This window comes from Genypterus blacodes, unplaced genomic scaffold (genome assembly GCF_046128005.1).
Source record: "Genypterus blacodes isolate CSIRO-AG114 ecotype Tasmania unplaced genomic scaffold, CSIRO-AGI_Gbla_v1 ptg000245l_1, whole genome shotgun sequence".
Taxonomy (NCBI): domain Eukaryota; kingdom Metazoa; phylum Chordata; class Actinopteri; order Ophidiiformes; family Ophidiidae; genus Genypterus; species Genypterus blacodes.
In genome coordinates this window covers 437,966-462,921 of record NW_027467042.1, presented here as the reverse complement: position 1 = coordinate 462,921, position 24,956 = coordinate 437,966, and the positions used below count along the sequence as shown (strand labels likewise).

General features: G+C 52.1%; 1 protein-coding gene across 11 annotated transcripts in view; it reads right to left on the bottom strand.

Annotated features, from left to right (window-relative positions):
• The window catches only part of ncoa2 (nuclear receptor coactivator 2), a 47,510-nt gene that overhangs the window by 12,928 nt on the left and 9,626 nt on the right, over positions 1-24,956 (bottom strand). For all 11 annotated transcript variants that reach the window (XM_076171283.1, XM_076171287.1, XM_076171290.1 and 8 more), the window contains 10 exons: positions 22,445-22,527; positions 14,419-14,526; positions 13,702-13,874; positions 10,253-10,356; positions 7,588-7,765; positions 6,053-6,241; positions 4,791-4,892; positions 3,642-3,782; positions 2,679-2,826; positions 886-2,245 (listed from right to left, as the gene is read on the bottom strand). In XM_076171283.1, coding sequence (XP_076027398.1) covers positions 886-2,245; positions 2,679-2,826; positions 3,642-3,782; positions 4,791-4,892; positions 6,053-6,241; positions 7,588-7,765; positions 10,253-10,356; positions 13,702-13,874; positions 14,419-14,507 — 2,484 coding nt within the window. In that variant the 5' untranslated portion in view covers positions 14,508-14,526; positions 22,445-22,527. The remainder of the gene's footprint in view (positions 1-885; positions 2,246-2,678; positions 2,827-3,641; positions 3,783-4,790; positions 4,893-6,052; positions 6,242-7,587; positions 7,766-10,252; positions 10,357-13,701; positions 13,875-14,418; positions 14,527-22,444; positions 22,528-24,956) is intronic.

Genomic DNA, 24,956 nt, shown 5'->3' with positions numbered 1-24,956 from the left:
TTTTCACTCCGCCTGCCGAGACCGGACTCTCCTGGGGATATCTACACCTTCCCTCGTCTCTCCTTTGTTCACTTCGACAGCGTCTCTTATCCGTCAAATGGCCTCAGCCTCCGAGTGCGCACACACACACACACACACACGGGTGCGTATAGGCACAGAGAAGGTGGCTCACGTTGATACAACACAGGCTTTATGCATCCTCTGCTACACAGTAACATTAGGTTCTCATAAGAAACGCTCTCCCTTTAAAGTGCTCTCGCTCCCTGTCACTCTTTCCTCCCCTCCTCTCTCTCTCTCACTCTCTCTCCCCCTCTCCCCCCCTCTCCGTCTCTTCCAGAGCCCGTTCGGACTTTCGAGCGCTTTGCCAAGCCGTCACGATTCTGGCCAAACGCAACCCGGGGATCAAATAGGTGGAGAACTGCGGGGTTTCCTTCCAAATGTCACAGTTGTTTTGAAGCTGGCAGGTCTGCTCCCCGAGCCTGCCAGCACACAGGCAGCTGAGGCCCAGATGTGCTGATGTGAAGGTGGGGCGAGTGTACATGCGGAGGCTGCATGTGAAGGTGACTGCACGTACAGTATAGCGGCGTAAGAGCTGTCTGCCCCCTCTCTGCTTGTAGTATTTTGTGTGTTTAGCTGTAAAGTCTTTTGTGGATGTGGGATTTGGTGGAGGCAACATCTGCTGTCTAACCCAGATTAACACTCTCAGACAGCGAGGGAGGCAAGTGGAGCAGAACGGGGCAGCAAAGTTTGGTGATTGTGCAACTGGCCAGATAGAAATGAGGTTACAAACGTGATTGTTGGGCCGGCTCCACTTCGGCGTGCACAGAGAGGGGAACGAGCACAGAAGAAGCATTCGGAAACACTAAAGAAACAAAGATTACAAACCTGCTCGGCCCGGTCGTATCCCGTGTCTTGTTTCTCTGCCTTGACCAGGGGATGTTTCCCCCCCTCGGCCTTCACCTCCCCCGGCTCCAGCTTCGGGACCTTGTCCTTCAGTACGGAGTCGTCCTTATCCAATAGGTAGCGTAGCAGAGCATTGTCCTTCTTCTTGGGGCTGAGCGGCTCCTGCTTGGGAGTGATGTCGGCCCCGGGGGTGGTACTGCCCGTGCCTTGGCTTTGGTCTCCGCCCACCTCTTTGCCCGTGGCCTCCGCCGTGAGTTTGGCGAGGTCGACGGGAGAAGTACTGTTCTGGAGCAGCTGGTGGAGGATCTTGTGTTTTTCTTTGAGGGAGGTGGCGTGAGGGGTTCCTCCGGCGGCACCGCCCCGGACCCCCGACCCGGCCTGGTCTTTGCCCTCGCCTCCTGCGCCGGGGGACAGGGGCGTCTCCAAAGGCTCCGACTTGGTGGTGAGCAGCTGCAGCAGTTTGGTGTGACCCTTGTTGTCGTGCAGACGGCTGTGTGCGTCGTGGCTCTCGGGGGGGCTGTCCCGCTCCTCCTTAGGCTCGGCTAAGTTGCTTTCCGTCTGGCCCGGTCCCAACTCTGCGTGCGGCCCGAACGAGTCTCCCGCGCCGCCGGGAGCGCCGCCGCTTCCTCCGAGTTTGGACATCATATGAGTGTTGACCCCTGACCCTTGCGTGACTCCAGCTGGGGAACCTAATTTCCGGTCGGGTGACCCCAGCGTGTGCGCGTGGGTCGGCCCATGGGTCGGCCCGTGTCCGACGCCGTGACACTCGCTGAGGGCCTGCAGGGCGGACAGAGAGCTGCTAGTGTAGCTGTTTGCGTGCGTGCTGGCCGCGCCGCCGCTGCTTCCTCCACCTCCAGGGCCGCCTCCCCCACACACCCCCACTGGAGAGGGTGAATGCAGGCCGCCTGCTACACGGGGGCTGCCCGCTCCCCCGGGACTGCCACGGTGCCTGGGTGACAGCATAGAGTTCTGTTGCGGTTGGTGGGGTCCGCCGGCGGGGCTTGGGCTGGCGCGGGACGGGCTGTTCATCCTCCAGTTGGGGCCCTGCTGAGGCGGCTGCATGCCCCCGGTGTGGCTGTGCAGCGGGGGGCATCCGAAGCGGTAGCCCTGCATGTGGCCCCCCATCGCCGCGGGTTCTCTGGGGCCGGCGGGGCCGGGAGGAGAGAAAGGCGTGGTGTTGCTGCTGATGGTGGTGTCTTGACCCTGCGGCCCCGAACCCGGCAAACTACCTGGGATGGGAGGAGTCATGGAGGGAGTGGAGGAGTTCATGGGTTTGGGGGCCATCCCTGTGGCCTGGGTGCCCGGGCCCATGTCCTGGCCCATCCCACACACCGTCTGCTCCCTGGAGAGGGAACACAGACACACAGAATTAGGTTTGTTAGCTTATCTCTCTTCCCTTTAATGGAGAAACATCAGATGCCAGCGATAAACTTCAGAACCTCAGACTATAAAATCTGTTTTAATTCACACGTCTGAGTGTTTAAATATAGACAGCTTACTCAAATGAGGCCAAATAAACAAAATAAACTAAATTGAAGTCAGTTTATTAAATGATGCCATCCACACACACAAACAACACAAACAGCTCAACCTGTCTTCATTGAGACTCTGACGCCCGAGTCCACATCTAATCCATTCCACACACACACAGAGTTCACTTTAGAAAGACACCAGGTTGTGCTGCGGGGCACTAACAGGCCGTGACAAGTATCCCGAGCAGCACAACACCGATCCGTCTCTCGCTCTCTGACAGAAGAGCGAGCGGCAAGACATACCTCTGTAGAATGTGCAGGGACATGTAGAGCTGCGGCTCGTTGGTGGCGGGGGAGCGCACCAGCTTGCTCTTGGTGTGGGCCGACACGATGGTCCCGTCCGAGAGGGAGAAGCGGTACGTGGGGCTGAAGGCCTGGCCGTGGCGCAGCACTGTGGAAACACACCCGTGCGTGTGAGTGAAGACACTTTTACTTGCACCGGAGCGACATTTGTGTACATTTGTAGCACCGAGGCTCAACTCAGACCTCAACTGCTGAATGATGCACTTTTTGGTGGCAGGATGTCCGAGTGACACCGAGACCACGCTGACACTAATGACACACGTTGACCTGTGTGGGTCACCAAGTCCACACTATGATGGCATGTTAACCCCTGAAAAGATGAGTTTAGGAAGGAAATACCACTCTTACATTGTTGTCCAGGTGGAGAAATGAAGCTTTTTAAAAATGCTCAACATAAACAGTTGGGAGTTTTGTGTAAAGTGACTGAGTGAGAGACAAACTGAGCCGTGACAGTGCGGAGACGGAATGGAGCTTCAACCTTCCACATACCAACACAGGCACAAGGCCACATGTCTAGACAACGCCATCAAATTAAAACAAGAAGAAGAGGAGGAAGAAGAAGAAGAAGAGGCTTTTCAGGTATTTGGCATTTCACTGCAAACTAAACAAACAAACCTGCAAACAAGTCTTCAGAAAAATGGCAACACTGTATTCAAATGAGTAAAGTTTGGTGTAATTTGTAGAAGAATTTAAATATTAAACACGGAGGTTGGCTGATTTGAGTTATTTGTCTCAATTTGTTCTAAGAAGACTCTCCTTTGCAGCGAGATTTGTGAGGTGGAATGAAATGTTACACCTCACACCCGGGGCACAGATCTAATGTATTTTCCTACTTAACTCTATATCACTATCTATCCTCTATCCTAATAAGCTAAGGATGCTCAGTGCAGACAGTGGCCGTACCTTCCTGCTGGTGTCTCTTGGCGAAGGACATCTCCCCGTCGTTCTGCAGGTGGAACCTCTGGATGCAGCGCCGCACCAGGTCCTCCCAGCCCGGCTTCATGGACGCCCGCAGCAGGCTGGTATCCAAGGACGTTATCTTACCTAAACAACGCAAACGCGACGGCATTAGAGAGGAGAGCTGGTTTAGATTAGAAGGATATGGCACAGGGTGTAACTACCTTTAGAATCTCACACACACACACACACACACACACACACACACACACACACACACACACACACACACACACACACACACACACACACACACACACACACACACACACACACACACACACACACACACACACACACACACACACACACACACACACACACGGAAACGTGAGCATGCACCTGCACCCATGTGTAACGGAATAGTCGTCCCGTGCCAGGGTACGTTATTAAATGGAGCTAATGATGCATTGTGGGTGAGTCACAGCCATAGGAACTGACTAAAGACCTGTCACCTAAACACACACAGTCAGCACCCAGCAAGGACATCATGGGATCCTGCCCGGGACACACACACACAGACGTGTACGCGGGCAGGTATACAAACACACACACGCCTACAGTAGCGTGGGTGGGGGAGCTAAATTATTATCTGCCAGTAGTAAGTGTGTGTGTGTGTGTGTGTGTGTGTGTGTGTGTGTGTGTGTGTGTGTGTGTGTGTGTGTGTGTGTGTGTGTGTGTGTGTGTGTGTGTGTGTGTGTGCGCAGGTGTTACAATGCACATCAAAGAGAAGACGGGTAGGAGACAGACTGCTGTCTCCGTCTCCAGTGTTCAAACACCTTTACCTCCCAGAGTGCAGACAGAGGTGGGCGGGGCTAACAACTAATGTGTTCCATCCTAAGGGCCTTCACACACACAGGCTGTAATAATCTTTAAATACCTAAAGTGTAGTGTGAGATGATTTATGGGCCGGTGGGACACGGATGAACCAGTGCTGTGACTGGGTCTGGGTACTAGAGAGGTTCTACTGCAGGGCAATGTTTTGTAGTGCGTTACCAAACGGGTCATCAAACACAGATCACACTCCAAAGAGGTGACTGTTATTGGTCCCGAGTTGAAACGTTTCTGGGTGAAGTATTGGTTTGTGCTTGGTACCTTGTAGGTCCTGGCGTGTGGTGAAGCTCTCGTGCGTAGGGAGCATGGGTCTCTCCTTCATGGGCACCCGGCGAGCCACGCAGATCAGACACGACTGCAAATCTGAGAGAGAGAGCAGAGAGAGAGAGAGAGAGAGAGAGAGAGAGGAAGAGAGAGAGGAGGCGAGGAAGGATGAGGTAGAGGATGTAACAAAGACAAGAGAAGGTGGCGGCGGTGGTGGAAGTGGTTAGTAAAGGAGAAGAAACAGGGGGAGAGAGAGAGAGGGAGGGAGAGAGTGGGAGAGAGGGAGGGTAAGAAAATGAAATGCATGTTATTCCCAGGCAGCATAATTAATACAGTTATTAATGAGCAGAGGGATCACGGCTCCACTCTTCACGAGGAGGAGCAGCTATTGCTGGCAAGGGAAATGATGAAGTGTGACCTTTGAAGGTAGCTCTCTCTATCTCTATCTGTGTGTGTGTGTGTGTGTGTGTGTGTGTGTGTGTGTGTGTGTGTGTGTGTGTGTGTGTGTGTGTGTGTGTGTGTGTGTGTGTGTGTGTGTGTATCTCTGGCTGGGCTCACACTGATGACACTCCCCCTGGCCCAGACATTAAAGATAAGTACGCCTCAGTCATGACACACACATGACACACACACATATCACCACGTCCGGCACATGGGTGACCCCGAAAAGTCTGCCAGCTTTCCTACGCCCAGCAATACCCAGAATCCCATGCACGTTTCTCGCAAAATCACACACACACACACACACCTCGACTTGTAAACAGGGCCTCTTGGGTGGTCCGGCCCTCAGATCTGTGAGTCTCTCTAAACTCTCCCTCAAACTCTTTCCTCTATCCAAGGCAGGTCAACTGCCTACAAATGTAACTGCTGATCCTATTTTCACACACACACACACACACACACACACACACACACACACACACACACACACACACACACACACACACACACACACACACACACACACACACACACACACACACACACACACACACACACACACACACACACACACACACACACACACACACACACACACACACACTTCCATGGCCTGGCTCCTGGGTGGATGAGAAATATGGAGCGTTCACAAACATGTGACCGGCAGAGTAAATATCACAGGAATATAGCAGCGGGCCGATCAAGGTCCAGTGCCTTTTGGAGGTTATTCATACAGAATTTCGACAGCTCTTAACCCCGGCTGTTCACCGAGGCCGCTCTAGAGGGCCCCGCCTACTCTTCCCCCCCTCCTCGCGTACCGTCTCCTTCCTCCTTGATGGACTTGGGCTCGGAGACGGCGAAGCACTGCATCGTCTCGTATTTCTGCTGCTGGGGCTCGTGCTCGTGCTGCTCGTCCTGGCTTTCGCCGTGCGGGTTGACCAGCATCCGGCAGTTGAACGTGTGGCTGTTCCTCCTCGGACCGTCGCTGGACCACGGGACGCCGTTCACTGCGAGGGAGACGAAAGAAAGAAGGAGCGGCGGAGGTTAAACAGGAAACTGCGCATTTCTGATTCACGACAAAATTTAAACCTCGGAGCTGCGGCGGCGGCGGCGAGTGGAAGACGTAATGTGAGCAAGACGGAGAAGTGTGTGTGAGAGCAGAGAGGAGTTGCTGGGTAGAGATCAGTCATAATGAGCAGTTGGAACCCGGAGCCTGATGCCATCTATCTGCAGCCACGCATCGCAGCCAGGCCTCCATATGCATGTCCTCTAAAACACCCTTGCCAATCTCTCTTCTGCTCTCCAACACGGCTACACAAGCGCGAGCTAACACACACGGAAGAATACGCACAGCACACACACGCACACACACACACAAGGACCCACACACACACACGGAGAGACTCTGAGCCACGCACGCAACTCCTCTCACTCTTTTGCGAACTCCCATCACTCTCCATCTGGTTTGTGATCTTATTCAGCGCATTGATAATCTCCCAGTATCTGGGACGCGGCCCAGCGTTTCATTTCCAGGGTACTCTGCTCTGCTCTCCTCTCCTCTCGCACCCAGATGGCCGGGCACTAAGACCTCAATCTGACGCACCGGGAGAGGAGAGCAGAAGACGAGAGGGGAGAGGGGAGAGGGGACTTAGAGAGAGAGAGAGCTCCTGACGGGGAGCGCTGACATACATTAAAAACCGTCTTCATCTTGTGGGGAGGAGGGAGAGAGAGAGAGAGAGAGAGAGAGAGAGAGATGGAGGGGTGAAGGTGGGTACGGGAGAGAAAGAAGAGGGTGCAAAGAAAAGAGGCTAATTAATACGTCTTTAAAACAGTGGCCTGTTTTCCATGAGATGAACAATGTGGTGGGAGGAGGGGGGAGGAAAAGGCCATAAATCTGGGGGCTGTGACATGAGATGCCAAGAGCACATAGAGAGAGAGAGAGAGAGGGGGAGAGAGAAACAGAGAGAGAGAGAGAGAGAGAATGAAAGAGAAAGAACGAGAAAGAGAGCAGCAGAAAGTAAAACAGAAGGGGAAGGAAGGGCATGAGATGAGAATGTGGGAACGAAGCAATGCTGCTGACAGGGGAGAGAAGCCGAAAAAAGGAAGTTAATTAGCTGAGAGGGGAGGGGAGGAAGAGGAGGAGAGCACGAGCAAGAGTCTGGGCTGAACGGCAGGCAGAGGAGAAAAGGAAACAACGTGCAGGTTTACGTGCATGGCCAGCGTCAACAAAGTTTACTCTGGCCGTCTCTCCCCCGTAACGTTTCAAATCCGCCCGAGCTCGTTAAGCAAACCCCGCGGCGGCGGCGAGATCCGATTGCCCCGGGGGGGGAGACGAAGAGCGGCGTGGGCTCACCGAGGGATTTGGGCAGCAGGTTCTTGATGAACTCGGCGTGATCCCCGACGTGCAGCACGCTGTAGACGCTGGTGTTCATCAGCTCCTCCTGGTTGTAGCGCAGGTACTGGGTCACATTCTCAGACACGAACACGATGTTTCCCTCCATGTTCACCACAAAGAAGAAGCCGTCCAAGGCCTGTGGGAGGAGAGGGAGGAAGGGGGGAGGGAGGGAGAGAGATAGTGGAGAATGAGAGGTGTGCAGAAAAACAAACATTTATTAAAAACGCTTGGCTTCAGACGCTGCCTGATGTGGAATCGTGAATTGTCACTCTGTAAACCGACGTGGCAGCTCGAGAAGCGGGGAGGTGGAAGTTTCAGTTTCCACGTTACGCTTCACCCGGCGAGGTTTCTGTCTGTGGGCCGCCTGAGAGTCGACAGCACGGCGGCGGATTTGACAAATGTAGGACAAAGCGTGAAACAAAGTGTGGAACTGTTTCTCTGCGTTCCCCAGTGGGCACAGGAAGCTCATATGCAACCTGCAGACGGGCGGGCGGGCGGGCGGGCGAGCCCTGGTGCGGCGGCGTCTGCGTCAGACCGTCTCGCTCCGTACACAAACACAGAAACGTCAGCGCTTTCCTTATCAAAGTGCGGCAATATGTGGCGGCGCCGCTGCCAACAACCGGGCGATTAACGCGGCACAGGAGATGAGATGCCTTCATCACGCAGGCAGATTCTTGACGGCGGCGGCGCGGCTGACGGGGAGGAGGATGAAAGCCAGGCGTCTGCAGAGACCGGAGGATGAGGAGGAGGAGGAGGAGGAGGAGGAGGAGTGCTTAATTGAAAGAATACTGCCCCGGGTCAGCCATTACACACAAGATGGTGTCAATTAGACCATCAAATCTACCAGAGCCTTTAAAGAGGGGATTGTGGCGGATGTAAAGCTGTAAAGGGCCGGTGTGTTCGAGATAAGAGACGGAGAGACTCCTGCCAAACTGTCTCCTGCTCCGGGAAGAATTAACCCTTTGTCTTCTCTGCACCTTCACCTCAAGACGGTGCTGGACGATCGGGGAGCAAACAGAAACAGATCACACGTTTCTATTCCACTACATCTCTTCTCTTTCCAGACACTCTTGCGTAATGGCACTGGCCGACACTTTTGATTTAAAGCGCCCTGGATGAACACACACTGATTCAGTCCCGCACGGAGCTGTTAACACGGGGGGTCCGGCCCTTCAGACCGCTACAGCCCTGAGCCCTGAGCCGTGTCTTCTCAACCTGCTAGTTGTATTTTGTACCTAGGCCACGAGCTGGCATATGACTCCACATTACATAACCTTCCACAGGGTCTGGTCACCCACACACACACACACACACCCCCGGCCCACCCGCCCCTTCCCCTTCTGGGCTGTTACTGTGCGAGAGTTAGTTTACTCTGCTGCGTTGAATAGAGACAAAGCCGCTGCTAATTAGGCGTGACGACGGCTACTGCATCATTTCACTAACTACGGCTGATGAAGGAGCGATTACTGCGGGGGGAAACAATATGCTGTTTGAGAATGTGTGATACCGCTGCTTTCTAAACCGGGTCTCTCTTCTCATACAACTCTCCTCTCATACGCTCTCACAACAGAGCGCTCCCCGTCTTTGGATAACATCTCAAGCGGGTCCGTAGCGGCTCAATGATTCGCCGAGTTTCAATCGGTTTCATCATCTCTGCTTTGGCGCCGGCGCCCGTACGAGGATGCGGAACTGCGCGGCGCCGTGGCCACGTGACAACAGGCAACACTGTCTCCCGGGAGGTTAAACCAAGAGCACGCTGGTGTTTTTCCTCCAGCGCCTTCTCGCCGTCTGTGTTTGCACGGGAGTGGGCGGCGGAGAGCCTGGGAGAAGGGTCACGGGGTGCGTGGGCGCCTTTTCCTGCCCTGACAGCCATTGTCCTCGTAGCATCGTAACGGTGCGCCCGAGCCGGCCCGCCGACTTGGCTGGACGCGGCGCGAAAACAGAGCGGGTGTGAACGGACGCTGTGTTTTGGGGGGGGGGGGGGGGCTGCTGACAGATGGGAAAGCATGCAGGGGCTGCGCGGCGGTGGTGGCTATATTTAGCCGCGAGTTAGTATGTCGATTCAGTGACGCTGGAGCGGGAGAGCTATAAATATTCCATGACAGGACAGATCTAGAGGGGAACGAACAGAAGAAGGGAGGGAGATAGAAAGGAGAAGTGAACAAGTGCGCGCGCTACCGAGAGAGAGAGAGAGAGAGAGAGAGAGAGAGAGGGGAGGGAGGGAGGGAGGAAGCCTGCGAGAGGACAGACTCAATGAACTGATTCATTCGCCAGGCTGTTGCTTTCTTTCCCATTATACGTAAGCACTTTAGTGGCCCTCCATGGGACAACGAGGCCATTGCTCGGCTTGGTGATTTACAGCCAAACCAGGGCAGATACAAGACGCTGGCAGCCTTTGCTTCACACAACCGCTACTCGCCCATCTGTGATTGTCCTGTGGGGGGAGCGCTCTTCATTATACACCCGTCATGGCTTCAGGGGGGGCGGCGGAGGAGGAAGAGGAAGGGGGGGTATAACCTATATGAGTGTCGGCTGTGTGCGATACGCCGCAACGACGACGTCCTCCCAGATTACGGCACAATGGAGAGGCGTCACGGCGGAGGGAAGGACATCATCTACCCACCTCCAGCATCATTGGTCCTAAGGCATCTTTGTCGATCACACTTTGTCCTGTTGATGAGACATCAGCCTTCTGCACCTCCTCTTCATTCGCTGCCGCCGCTTTCTCTGTCGGAGGGAGAAGAAAGGCTTTAGAGAGAGAGAAGAAGATAACACACACACACGTATTGAAGGCAACGTTCCGACTTTAACAGGTTTAGAGATATAGAGCGCATAGAGATACACCACTTAGTCATTATTCTAGTTTCAGGCATCTTAAGGGACGGTGACACTGACGGGAGCGTGACAGCTTCTATTGTGAGAACAAAAGACAAACAATTTCCCCTTTCCGGCTGAAATTGGATCGTGCGGTTTAAAGAGGTCACGCCGCGGACACATTTTCTTCTTCTTTCTTCTTTAACGAGTCTTTCTCCCCGGTTTAAAAGCGTCCGTAAAAACCGTGCCGACGTCAAAACACGTTGCCATGGTGTAGATACATGAAAACTGGGCGGCGAGCGGTGTGAAAGGTTGCATTAAGCGAGTGTGTCAGAACACACAGCTGTCACGCTGGTGGCAGCCACGGGACAGACTGCATTGTCATGTGCAAAAAGGGAAAAAAATAAAGGAGGCTACAATGGAAAAGTGGAGAACGCGAAAACAACTTGGGCTTTAACAACAAGAGCAGCAGAACTTCAGCCCTGTATCTATCTTATCTAGATCATCTAGATCTATACACACCTGGGCTTGGCTTAAAATGGAACTGGGGGGGGGGGGGGTCTGTCATTTATTATTAATCCATTAAATACAATCAATTAGCAGTGACAAAGCATTGTGATGTGTTCAGTGTAAGTGCTCTATACTGTACTCATACTACGGCGCTCTCCCTCTCTCTCTCTCTCCCTCCCTCCCTCTCTCCCTCTGAGTGACGGGGGTTAATAGCCATGCAGAGCGGCCTTATGTTCAGAGCGTAGGCTGCCCTACTTCTGGAGATGACGAGTGACTGAACATGAGTGGGCTGTTGGGTGGACACATTTAAGTGTCGCGGGACGCCAAGGTGAGGCTTTGCCCATATGGTGAAGGAGTGTGTGTGTGTGTGTGTGGAAACTAAGGGGGAAAGAATGTCAGACTTTCAAAATAGATACGCGACAACAGAGACAAACACTGGGTTTCCCTGCTCTGGAGGCATGAGCAACCCCACACACACACACACACACACATTCATCTCTTTGGGCATTAATGATGTGTGCAGCAGCAGGACCTCTCCCGGCCCAGCGGGCTCCAGTACACCAGCACAGCTGCCCTGGGTGCAGACCCATCACTCAGTGTCATGGCGGCCCTCGCCGGCTCTCCCTCCATCTGCAGCTCTGAGCTCTGACTGGACTCACCGAGGCCGCGTCTGCTCCTCACTGCTACATAATCGCTAACAAGACACCTGCTAATGTAGTCGTTTCCTGTTACACCTCGTATATTTCTAGATGTTCCCTGGATCATCAAACATTGAGCACGTTACCAAACAGAATGTATAGAATGAGTCCAGTGAGTCTCAGAGGCCTCCAGCCAATCAGAGTGTAAAGGAAGCAGTAAACCCTTTGGCTATGCTGTTACTTTATGGACTCCATAAAAATATCATTACTCAACATATGGGCCTTTTAAGACGCAGAAAAGCTGGAATCAGGAGAAACAGCAGAGGTTAAGCACACAGGTCCGCCTCCATTTCAATTAGGGGAATGTAAGCAGGCGCCACGAGAGGAAGTGAACAGCCTTCCTTCACTCCTGTGCAGCTCTGCCACACCAACCAGCGGCTCCATGTGTCACATTACTGCACTAGAACACGCTCAGTAAGGCTCAGTGAGGCTCAGTCAGGGAAGAAGAGGCTTGTAGTGTTTTCAAACTACAGACAGCCTACACGTTGCGCACCATCGACTTCAGACGCCGTTTCACAAGAAATGGCGTCTGTAAGTGCCGCCCTGCTGATCTGTGCGAGACGAGCTACAGGAGCGCTTGACGTTTACTACAACAAGGTGCCGGCAGTTGTGCCACCGAGGTTCTGTTAAAAAAACAAAAGCGGAGAAGCCGGCGCTGTGTAGTCAACCCTCTGTGGCTGCTGTACTAACACAATTACGCATTCAGAGGCAGGCAGGCAGGCAGGCAGGGGATGTTACTCCAGCCTGGCGTGAAGAGGGTGAAAAAAGAAGAGGAGAGGGAGGGAGGAAGAGTGGGAGGAAGGGTGGAATATCAAAAATGGGGGAGTGACAGGCAGAGGGAGGGGGGAGGGAGCGGGTTTGTGTGCGACTCTTTGCATCACACATTGCTCAGCATTACATAACGCTTTGCCTCAGTGAGTCATTCCAAACACGCTGACATCATCAGCCCCGTCTGATTCACATGTACCTGGAGGAGCCCGGCGTTGCTCGGCACGACTCACTCAGCTGAGCAGAGCGCCGCGACTCAAACAACCGCCTTTCGATCGGAAGCGTAACGTCAGGGGCAGAGCGTCGACGTCTCTAGCTGCAGAAACACACACACGTGCTGGAAACGCTGTCCTCTAAAGAGAAGCTCCTCACAGGAACAAGGAAGTGGAACCGCTCAGCATAACAACATGGCACAGGTACAAAGACAGGTCTCCGCTAATTGCTTAAGACAACTAAAAATGAAACGGGAGCTGGCAAGTGTAGCCAAAGCGGTCTGATCCATTTACCCGATGTTCTGGCTCCGAGCGGGGAAGGAAATGCAGGCGGACGCCAACAAATCACTGCCAGGTTTACACATCTTATACGATGAGAGGATAGAGGGAACATTACATCCAATGAGCTTTATTAACTGTATATCTTCGCGGCTTCTTCTCTTATGTCAGCGCCGGGCTGCCAGCGAGCGAGCGAGCGAGCGAGCGAACGAACGACTTCACACAATTAACATCCACGTTAAAAAGCCACGGCTATTATTTGCGATATGCATTAGCGGCGGATTTCACCGTGATAATTACTAGGTGTGATGAAGACGCTTCGACTACGCTGGAGGAGGAGGAGGAAGCTGCTGCTGCTCTCACCCTCATAGTGGCTCACGTGTGAACTGTGCCCGTTCTGCATTGTTGAAACCACAACGAGGTCCTGAAACATATTCACAGCTCGGAGAACAGATGAGACTCTGCCACCTTATTTGCAGTTTAAAGAGCTGCAAATGGAATCAGTGTTATATATGTGTGTGCATGTGTTATAGTTAAAGTGCTGTGCTGTACATCACACACACACACACACACTATAGGAGGCTCTCAAGCTGATGGGGAGAACCTGGTGGTGCTCAGCTGCTGCAAAGGAAGTGCCTCAGTAATAAGCAGCCTGCTGGAACGTACGTTTTGCCTTTGTGATTTGGGTCCAATCCCCTTTACCAGACAGACAGACAGACAGACAGACAGACAGACAGACAGACAGACAGACAGACGCATCACATTTGGCCGTTCTGGGTCGGCGTTCCTACCTTGCTCCTTTATCTGTCTGATCTGCTTCACAGTTTCCTTCAGGATTGCACATTTGTCAGGCTTGACGTTGAAGTTGTCGATGTCGTTGAAGTTGGCGAAGATCAGCTCGGCGAGCTCCTCGATGTATTTGTTCTCGTGCTCGCGGTTGCGCTTCTCGTTACTCCGCTTGGGACTGCGGGGACAGAAAGAAGACAGGGGGAGGGGGAGGGGGAGGGAGATGAGCGAAGGGGGTTAGACGCCGTCGCTCGGAAAGGACAAAGGTGGCGTGTAAACATGTTCATGCATCTATTTGTGTGTGTGTGAACAGAGCGCAGCTATTGAGCATGAATAAGCCGACATCAAAGGTGTTCAACGTGCTATTGTCAGAGATCTCCGCACACGGATCAAGAACCCTCTCATTTTCATAACTGCCTAATGACAGCGTGCAGCGCCGCCACTGAACCCTGCACGGAGGAGAATGAGGGGAGGGAAGAGGCTGAGGGTCAACATAAAGCTCCAGACCTGCATCCTCATTCTCCTTTGTGCACACGGTCACACAGGCAGACGCTCATTTGTTCTCTATAAGGGAATTCTCATGATTTCTGATGATTTAGTTTGCAGATTTCAGCAAAGCGCCAACAGGATCCTGTGGCTTCTCCTGGTAAATACACAGGGTGGTGTGTGTGTGTGTGTGTGTGTGTGTGTGTGTGTGTGTGTGTGTGTGTGTGTGGTCTTACCTGGGTCCTAGAAGTTCTGCAGCACATTCTTTGCGCTTCCGTGACTCTGCCCTGGCAGGGTCAGATGAGTTTTCACCGACTCCACTCATCCTCAATGCATATCAGCGTCTGGAACACAAACACAAAACAGAGGCGACGGGTTAGTATCAAACGGCCACATGCGGAGGCACCGAAACCCACACGTGTGGCTACGGCACGCGGGGGAAGAGACTGCGTTTAAGAAAGGGGGGCCACAGGTTGATCCACTCCAGGTGAAATGAGCGCAAAAATGGAGCGGAGGACGAGATTCAATCATTTCTCTTGATGGTGCGGCTCTCCCTAGAGACGGTGAAATGAGAACACGGCGGTGAGCCCACAGCACCAGACTGTGCGCTCAACCATGTGCTGAGGGGGGGAGAGAGAAGAAGAAGAAGAAGAAAAAAAAAAGGAAAGGATACCAAGCAGACGCCAGCTCGCAGGGAAAAAAGCAGAGCGAGTTTACAATCACAACATACAGTGTGTGAGAAGCTTCCTGAGTGCCTGAGTGTGTGTGCTTACCTGCGCCCGGCACAAGGGAACGTCACAACACATAAGATTCAACCGCCATCATCGCTTCGTTTTGTACGGCGACGGCGCCTCGGCAAAAAAAAAGATCTTTAGTCAGTAGGAATTCATGCTCGGCTCCGTTTTGTGCGATCCGAACTGACAGGCCGGCTCAGAGCGGCTTCTGTTAGCACAATCCCACATGCTGATATCTTCACCTCCGCTAGAAATGAACACGGGATGCCATCAGCTTAAGGTTTCACTCGGCACAATGACTGTCCTTAAGAAAAAGACACTTAAAGCGGTCACTTAGGGTCGCACATTCACACGGGGCATATTTCATTTGATTCTTCTTCTCTAAAGGCCGAACTCCGCCGCTCTAAACGACAGAGGATCCATTATTGAACGCTGTAATGTCTTATTAATTACCGCCATCAGCTGAAGCCAGAATCTGATGGTGGTTAATGGAGTTGGGTTTCGTGTTAAGGTGGAGATCTCCTCCGCAGCAGCAGATGTGCACCCCTGTGAATCCTTAAGGTCTCTATCTCCTCTTCCAGAGTAAATAGTGGCATTTACAAAAATAAAGCGCGGCGGCTATTTTGGTTTGGTTCATGTAAGGTGAGCGACCACGCTGCCCTCGCCGCCTCCGATCGTCATGGAGGAGAGGGGAGAAAGACGTGGAGGGGGAGAGCCAGCGCAAGGAAACAACCGGGGGAGAGAGAGAGAGAGAGAGAGGGACGGAAATAAAAGGGACACAGAGACGGAGGAGGAGGAGGAGAGAGTTGTTGCCTCGCCTGGCGTGCGAGGTTGGGGTGGGGGAGCATGCCGCGCCGCGCTACGCTCTCAACCGCCCTAACCATGGAAACGGCTATGAAACACTGTGTTCGCCGCTCGGCCGTTACATAAGGAGGCACAGAGTACAGCACAGCACAATGCAGAGCGGAGAGGAGACGAGAGGAGAGGAGAGGAGCGGCGTCGCTTAGCAAGGAGCGGGCAGACCTAGAAGAGAGGGAGCGAGTGACCATGCAAAGTTGAGTCTGGCTCCCTTCTGGCCTGCAGTGACCTACTTTGAGCTAATGGTAGGGTCTGCGCTCCAATGGATGAAATCAAAGCAGTGGTGAGTGGCCAGGAGACAAAGGAGACTCTGAAGGGTAAAAGCCCGTTTCCCCTCCATTGTGCTGTGTGACTGTACACAGTCAGCCGCTCGTGTACAGATGCTATTGTTGGCAGGGACGCCATCCACCAAGACAGACAGACGGCCGAGCGTCACCGGGCCAGCGTGTCCTCAAGTCACGCTCCTTTTGAATGACATTCGGTGTGTTTTTGTGCCGATGCGTGGTCCGTCCACTGAAATGATCCCAGCGCCTACAGCAGAGGTTAGCCGCTTTTATTAATGACAACACAAGCAGGCCGTTAAACTCTTCCACGCTAGCTACGCTCTCTCTCTCTCTCTCTCTCTCTCCCCCCTCCCATTGGTCGCTTCCCTGGGCGTTCCGGCACAAGTTACCATGGGGGATTCGGACCTGATTGGTTGCGCTTCCCCCTTCCATTGAGCTGAAACATGATTGGTTGCCTTGGTCTCCTTGACATGGCAGCAATGATGGGTCATTGTACATGGAGACAAATAACAGAATGGAGCTACTGGCACGTCTCAATGACAGCGGCGCAGACAGCCAGACGGCCCCGTCCAGCACGCCGCCAGTCCCTTTCTGTTGCCGAGGGGTCCGATCTTCCAGTCTTGCACGGGGGGCAGAGGAGCGAGGGACTTCTAATCCTAGAGAATGCTCCGGATCCCCGGGCGGCTATAAACAGCTGGGAGCCGGGTGGTAACACTCACTTGCTCAGAGTCGTGTCACTGAAATAATTATCGATGTCAGTTCTTCCATAAGCTCAGACCTTCTTACTCAAGACCCGACAGGCTGGACTCTGACAGCACGTGATCAGAGGTATTTAACTTCTATACTCACCCGGACGACACTCACTACCCCTGCTCCATATGGGAACTTAATTATGCATTTACTTCCTCTTTTGTTTACATTACAAACGATCCCTGTCTGTCTTAAACAACGTTACGTCCCGTTATGTAAAGCGGGCGTTGGAACGCTGCTGTCTGCCACACACTCGGCTGCACATATACAGAGAAACACACGACTCATTAGAGAGGCAGAGGCAGTGATGTTAAGACGACGGTAATGGAGCTGCTGATGATGACAAACACAGTGGTGTTTATGGGCTCTGGGTGCAGGTGGGTCTCTGCGCTCGCTCCCCCGTCATTCCTACCAATCTTCTTGCAGTATGACACATGCCTATCAATTATTCACCAACATTTCCATGGCTGCGCTCGGAAACGCACGCACGCACGCACGCGCACACACACACACACACACAAACCCCACGACCAATTCTACCTCATTAAGGAGAGTCATTTAAAGGGAGCACAGAGGCAATAAGGCTCGAAGACGACAACGGCAACAGAGCCAGAGAAGCAAGAGAGGAGGAAGAGTGGGGACTAAATGTAGGGTTCTCAAACTATATTCTGGTAAAAAAAAATTCAAAAGAGGAACATCTTAAAGAAATGGGTCAACTTAGACACAACTTCATTTCCCATGATTGACTGGGAGCCTCTGGAGAGCCTCTGGCAGAAGAGTTCACCATCCTGTCAGTTCATTAAGTTCATTAAGCATTGGATGTCGGCGCACATGGCCCATCAGTCACGACGGGCTACCTTATGTAGGTTGCAGACGGTGCGAATCGGCTGTTCGGATCAAATGGAGGGTGTGTGTGTGTGTGTGTGTGTGTGTGTGTGTGTGTGTGTGTGTGTGTGTGTGTGTGTGTGTGTGTGTGAGGGTAGGTGCCAAGATTCACGCAGGAATGGACCAATGCCATGCAGCTTTCAAACGACCGTTCTTCAGGAAGGGAAGAGGAGTAGCGCTCCGTCTTCGCCTGGCCCGGATCATATTTCCATAATCGTAAAAGGGAATGAAAGGGAGACGCCGCCACCGCGATTAAGCTGCGACAAGACTTCACAGTCGCAATGTGGCGATCGTGCAGAGATGTACACAACAGCTGCGACAATTCAGGATATGTTAAGCGGGAGAGAGAGGCGATACGACAACATTACTGCCACTGACAAGCCTACAGCATCCACACAGCTTCTGCTTCAGGTGCGGTCGTGTTTCAGTGTGCCCGGTCCACGCTGTGCCGAAGAATGGGAAACGGGAAAACTCGGGATCTGGCCGGAAAATACCAGAAACTGTGTGGTTTACTGCAGCAGGTAGCTTTCCCTGCAGTGTGTGTGTGTGTGTGTGCTACTTTGAAGTTATGATAGGGCTTAAGTTTCTACTTGCACACGGGTAGTAAACAACTCCACACACACACACACACACACACACACACACACACACACACACACACACACACACACACACACACACACACACACACACACACACACACACACACACACACACACACACACACACACACACACACACACACACACACACACACACACACACACACACACGAATGTGTGTGTACTCTGTGCTTCTGGGTTCATTACAGATTTAATAAAGCCTCTTCATTGACTGATGCACAGTAAATTGCATCTTAATATTTTTGTTGACGAGCGATCTCCATGATAAGACAAAGATATGGGAAGCAAAACGCTGACCTGATGTCTTAACCACGCTGTAATCAAATGACTTATAGAGACGGAGAAGTCAATGAGGAGGACGGCCACATTACGACAAGGCAAAGTTTGGAGAAAAAAAGAATAATCAATTGACTTTGAGAGCCCGAGCTGCACTTGAGTGAAGTGCTGGTAGGTGTGTGCGTGTGTGTGTATGTGTGTGTGTGTCATTGGCCGTATCTTAGGTGACACGCGAGCAGACTCTCCGCGACCGAGCCGGAGCCACCCAGTCTGGCTGCAGAGGAGCACCGAGACGACCGGGGGAGGGTGGGGGGTTGCCGCTCCGTCCGGAGGGCCGCGCACGCGACGCCGCGTTTCCTGTCAGGCTCAGCTGCTTCAACCGGTACGTCACTGCTACGACACGCTGCACTAAGCTCAACAGATTCAACAAGGCGACGCGGGGAAGTTATTTGTCAGACCGTTGGCACACTCCCACCCTCACGTCACAACCTGGGATGATCTAACCAGTGTGTTGTGTTCTCTGCCCGGCGACACCGTCTGCTCTCTAATCGGCTAAATTAAGTCAATTGTGTGTTGCAATGATTCAATTTGATTAAGATTGTATGTGGGTCTCTGTTTACGTAAACGCGTCTGTCCCTGTCCAACCTCTGTCCCTGATGTAACTGTACCACGGGCTCCGAGAACCACAGAAAGATTTGTTTAAACAATCCCAGTAATACGCAGTGAGGTGATTTACCTCACTGCCTTGCTCCGGCACTATGAGGACTCGAACTCGCCACGCCGACGGCTGAGGCTGTTTGTCTATTTGTGTGCGTCGTGTGTGTGTAAGCCAAAGAGTCTTGATAAGAGTTTGAGCGCTGCACATTGTCCGATTCTGTGCCTGCCAAAGCTACAAACCGCTGTGAAACCTGAGCTGCATGGCTGCAACGCTGCAACGCTGCCTGCAACGCTGCCTGCAACGCTGCAACGCTGCCTGCAACGCTGCCTGCAACGTTTGCTCCTTTAAGCTGTCCTGTTATATTTCGGAGGCGTGCAACTTCAAAAATACAACTTGGTAAGTAGATATGAGGCGTTCAGGCGTCCCTTATATGCAAACGTCCTCAGCCATTACATCGCCTGATCTGTGCATCCTCAACATCTACACAGGTCCTGCGTGTTCCTCAAAGCAATAACAGGTAAATGATTATTATGCAAACCGCTAACGTGACCGCCTCTTTGCGTCGGATGCACCTGAAAGCGTTTTCCCGTTTTCTACAGATCCGCTGCTGCACGGCTTGCATTGCAGACATGTTTCATGGCTTCCAGACAATTTTTCTGTAATGAAATTCAGCTGCCATAACCACATAAAAGCAGGAGAGCTGAATACACATTGCCCGGGGGTGTGTGTGTGTGTGTGGGGCAGGGGGAGGGGGCTTCTAAAACACTGAATCACCCATTCCAGTCATAGCATTATGAAGGGGGGGGGGGAGAGAGAGCCACCAATCCTAGCCAGCGTCTAACAACCGAGGGGAGGGGAGGGGGGAGGGGGGGCCAAGTGCCAGTGTGCCATTCCTATAATCATGTGGGCTTGCAGGGCTTTGATTATAGAGACACACCCAGAGCTCCTGGAGCTCAGAGAGCAGCGGGCATGACTGTGCATTAAACTGCATCCAGCTTGATTTGCAAAGTGTTTGAAGTCTCCTGCGCTATAATAATGAGGGGGGGGGGGGGGGCCTTCCCGAAAGTACAAACCCACCGTGGGGGCGCTGGACAATGTCTCACCCGTGTGCGAGCTGTCCTCACGCGGCTTCTCGCCGTGAGACGGGTCTGGGGGAGGGAGGGAGAGAGAGAGAGAGAGAAATGGGCGCGCAGATATAGGCGGCCGCCGCCACCACCACCACCGCCGCTGCTGCAGGAAGGATTGCATCATGGGCCGAGTTCATCCCCCAAAACTTAGCAGGAAACTCATGCCAGGGGGGCGAGGGCCAGAGGACTCGCCACTTCTCCTTTTACAGCTCAATATTTGCATGGGTGAGAGAGGAAGTGCTGAGAACGCCAAAACACACAGAAACATGCTGCGGCCGTGTCAGAGCGAATTAAGAGACAAACGGCAGGAATTAAAACACATTATCGATCCGGACGAAGATCTGTCAGCGGAGCGGGGGTCTGCAGTGACCCCCCCCCCTACATGACAATGACGTTACCTTCAACCAGATGTTCTAGGTGTTTGGCTCTGCGTGAAGGCGAAGGAAGATGGAGGGAGGAAGAACCGAAACCATCGCTCTCGGCCGATTCGAACAAAACGCACACGAAGCAGCGACGTGTCATTCTCACGTCGTGTGTAGAACAACAAAGACACGTCGACACACACAGCAAAGAGAAACTGGAACAACAACCAGAGCAAGAAACAGGACATCTAAAGCCTTCCATAATAGTTTCATTAGGAATAGATGATATAATTCCATTTCGGACCGACGTACAATCTGGAGAATCTCTGACACGCACATCAACAGACTCCTGCCGACCTCGTACACACACACACACACACACACACACATGCAGGAGGAGGAGGAGGTGCGTGCGCCCGTGCTCTCCACTCTGGAGCTGGTCCACTCTGGAATCACTGCAAGGTAATGGCTCTCAAGTGCCAGATTGCAACCAAGAGCCAGGCCCCCCATTTACTGAAAGCTGATCATGCTCATGAATCTTTAACGCTGACAGTCACTTCAGGATGTCGCAGGACGGGAAGGGGAGGGCGTTCTGTATAATAAAAGCATTAAGCTGAGGAAGACGGGGCGGGATGAGGTGGAGGAGGTGGAGGAGGAGGAGGACGCCGGGCTCTGGCTGTGAGGAGGAGGAGGAGAGAGGGCCCGGCAGAGGAGGTGATTACCTGGTATAAGTAAGCACCTTTCACAAACAACCCGGCGAGCGATTCATCTGTGGCTGAGAGCCGAACCAGAGCGCAGATTCAGGTGCGTTTGTGGAAATCCTGTTATTGTATAAGGGACATCCAACAGATACGCAGTATAGCAAAGGACACAACACAGAGCTGTACGTCTGTGTGTGTGTGACCATGTGTGATTCAGAGGAGACATGTGATGCAGACAGGAATAGAAGCTTGATGTTTACTCATAAATATGATTTCTACTGCTTCTAAAACATGATTTCAAATTGGTCAAAAGGTCAAGATCGTAGTGGAAAGGTCAAAGTTTCAGCCTACAGCTTCATACACTGAACACATATCTGATTGAATACTTTGTTTTGTATTGTATTAAACATTTCTAAGCACAATTCTTGTTGATATTTATCATGTGATCCTGTGAAATTGCCAGACTGGTTATTCTGCTTATTCTCTGCTCCATTCCCTTCCTTGTGGAGCGTTGGGTGAGTATTATCGCTCATGTGTCAACATCGCATCTGACATGGCTGGAATTGTTCAGGCAGACAAACAAAGCCCTCTCTCATCTACTTGAGGTTACTCCGGCAGTCTACCAGGTCCTGCTCCAGCGTATTCTCGGGTAAATAAACATTATAAATGGGCACAAGCTTATTTCCTGCTGAGGGCGTTTGCCAATGTTAACAGCTGACAGGAAGTAAAATTAGAAAAAAAAAAAGGTTATTTGGCAATGCGATTCTGCTGAAATGAAATGGAAAGCAGCTTCGCTTTGACTGATAACTTAATACAGGCAGAAAAAGAATTGTGCGTCTCGCTTTGGTTCAATTAAATGGAAATAGTGAAGTTCAGAAAATAGCCAAATGTGTGCAACTGTCCATTTTGTGCAGCTTGCTGTGGTGTTTGGACTGCGGTGTTTATCTGCCAAGTTGCACAGTGGTGTTGCGTAAAGGGAGAGCTGGCCGAGGCATTCTTCTCACCTTGGTTTCAGTCCAGAGAGTCCCTCAGGCCATTGCTGCAAGACGGCAACGCTAGAAAACCTTTAGGCATCATCCACTTCTCCCTGCGAAAAGAGAACAACAATGGTGGGACAAACAGTTGCACAGCGTGGAAAAGCACAACGAGGCGCAGCAGTGAGAGAAACGTGCGGCGGCCGACGACACCAACGCCAGGACGCAATCATGAACTCTAATAAGACCAAGACCCATCTGAGAGAATGTCACTGCAATATCTGACAAGTGTAAAGACTGTGAGCCGTGAGCCATTCTGGAAGCATTCAGAGTGGAAAGATCAAGTCTAAGCACCAACAAGTTCACTTCACTTAAGGCACTTTTTCTACAAAAGCTTTCTAATTAACTGCTAATGGACTTACAGCCCCGAACAAGTATTGTAATGCAACGTAAACGGTTTGCATTAAGTGAATGTGGAGCTGCAATTTGAGTGTCTACAGGGTCTCTCCGTCTCCTCGGAGACCTCGCAGCCTATTACGTTGACGCCGACAATCTTGCCTTTTTAATCATTGCACACAATTAATTAGACAAGGAAAAAGGTTTCAATTAAAATCATATTCCCATTTGGATAATTAGAAAAATGCAACTAGTGACTCAGAAAACTTTGCAGGGGCTTCTTGGCAAAGGCGACAACAGCTAGCCAGGTAGCAGGAGTAGGCTAGTATAAAAGGTGAGACCGGCAGCTTCTCTCGGCCCCGGGTGGGAGGGGTAGGGGTGGGGTGGGTTCTCGCAAAAACCTGCCAAGTGAGCGTCCTGAGGAATGCTGTCACGTGATGTCATGCGCTGACATAACCGGCAAACCGGCTCCATAACTAACCAGCCGAGTGGAAAGTGATACTCAGGGTGTGTGAACAACCTGCGAGGGGAGAGGAGCCTTTCCAAATAAAGAGGAGGAGGAGGTGGGGAACGTTCCGGTTCAAATACCAAAAACCTTGAGACGCTCCTTCTTCTGCACCCACGTCTAAACTAATTGCCACAGTGGTTCTCGTCGGTTTAATGAAAATGCATAACTCATAGGTACGTCCCCCGGCCTGCTCCCCTCCTTTTACTGCACTGCTCTTAGTTCTCATCCTTTAGAGGAATTTCATCTGAGCATTAAGGCTCCGTCACATGCGCCGTCTCAGCCCTGCCCTCCTGTTGATCTGTGGGCTGGGGACAGAATATGGGGCAGAATGTGAACATGGGCCATTCTAACATTTACCTGGTTACTTTAAAGCATAAAACAGGATTTAATAAACTACAGAGACACCGTCAGAAGAATCATACAGCCTATTCTACCTGCAATATTGAAGTGTATCCCTGGTAGGAAACTACAGGTGCGACCCAAGAACAGTGAAAGGTATTCAGTCACAGCAGAAGCACGCAGGCGTATACACCTGTGTGTGCAAACTAGTGAAGCGAGAAGACCTGTGGGGGGGGAAAGGCGACGCTACTTCCGCCTTCTGGAACTTGAAGCTCCTTGAAAGGTGATTCTTCATTGGCACAACAGCGATAAACAACACGCGGCGGGACCCTAAACAAAAACACACGCCACCACGCTGCCAAGTCTGTCGCTCAGCTTCGGTTGCAACATCAATGGAGTGTGATGTTGCAACTGACCTTGGCACAATAGTCGACAGAGGCTCTCTTAAGATAAGATAAGAGATGATAGAAAACGAAAAGGGCTTTCCAAATGCTAAACTTCTTTTAACGTGACGTCAAGGCAAACACACACACGCGCTCGCGCGCGCTCGGCACAGCTGTACACACACGCTCGCACGGTGACGCTGCCACCTTTGCCAAAGCCTGAAACAGGATCATGGAATATCTCATTAAGCCACTCGCTCTCCACCCATCTGCTGGTATTTACTGGGGGAAGGGTCAAAGATCATCGGGTTAAGAGTTCAAGCTGGCCCTGAACGCGCTGCAGTCGATGTAACTCCACTTGTTGCGTCGCTCCGTTTCATTACGCAGGAGCGAATCAATCGCAAAAACCTCACATTCCCCCCCCCCCTCACAAGACGGCTTTCATGCCTGTGAACTGAAACTGAAGTGTGAGCGGTTTGGACGCCAACACAGTAGATTTGAGGAAGTGCGGGTGACTGGATTACACTTCCACGTTCATGCATTTTGAATGCGATACACTCTCCTAAGTCGTATCACTCGGGGAGGTGTAATCCCCTTCTTCCTCGCCGGAGCTGGCAGAGAGCGGGGGAAAGGGCTTTGTCACCCAGGGCCCGGGCTAACAATGCTAATGAGCCGGCTAATAAGGATCAGATGGGACAAAGGGTAGATATTTGGTGGTGTAGAAAGTGAGCGTAATGGCCGGGTCACACAGAGGCTAAACGCCAATGGAGACCCTGCTGGGCGCCGTTTGAAAGGCCCGGGATTCAATAAGTACGGGGGCTAATGAAAACCAGTGGCCTCCTTTTGGTCCGCAACCAGGTTTGGACAACATCCTCCTAACCGATAATCAATCAATGAATCTGATTAAGTTCCTTTA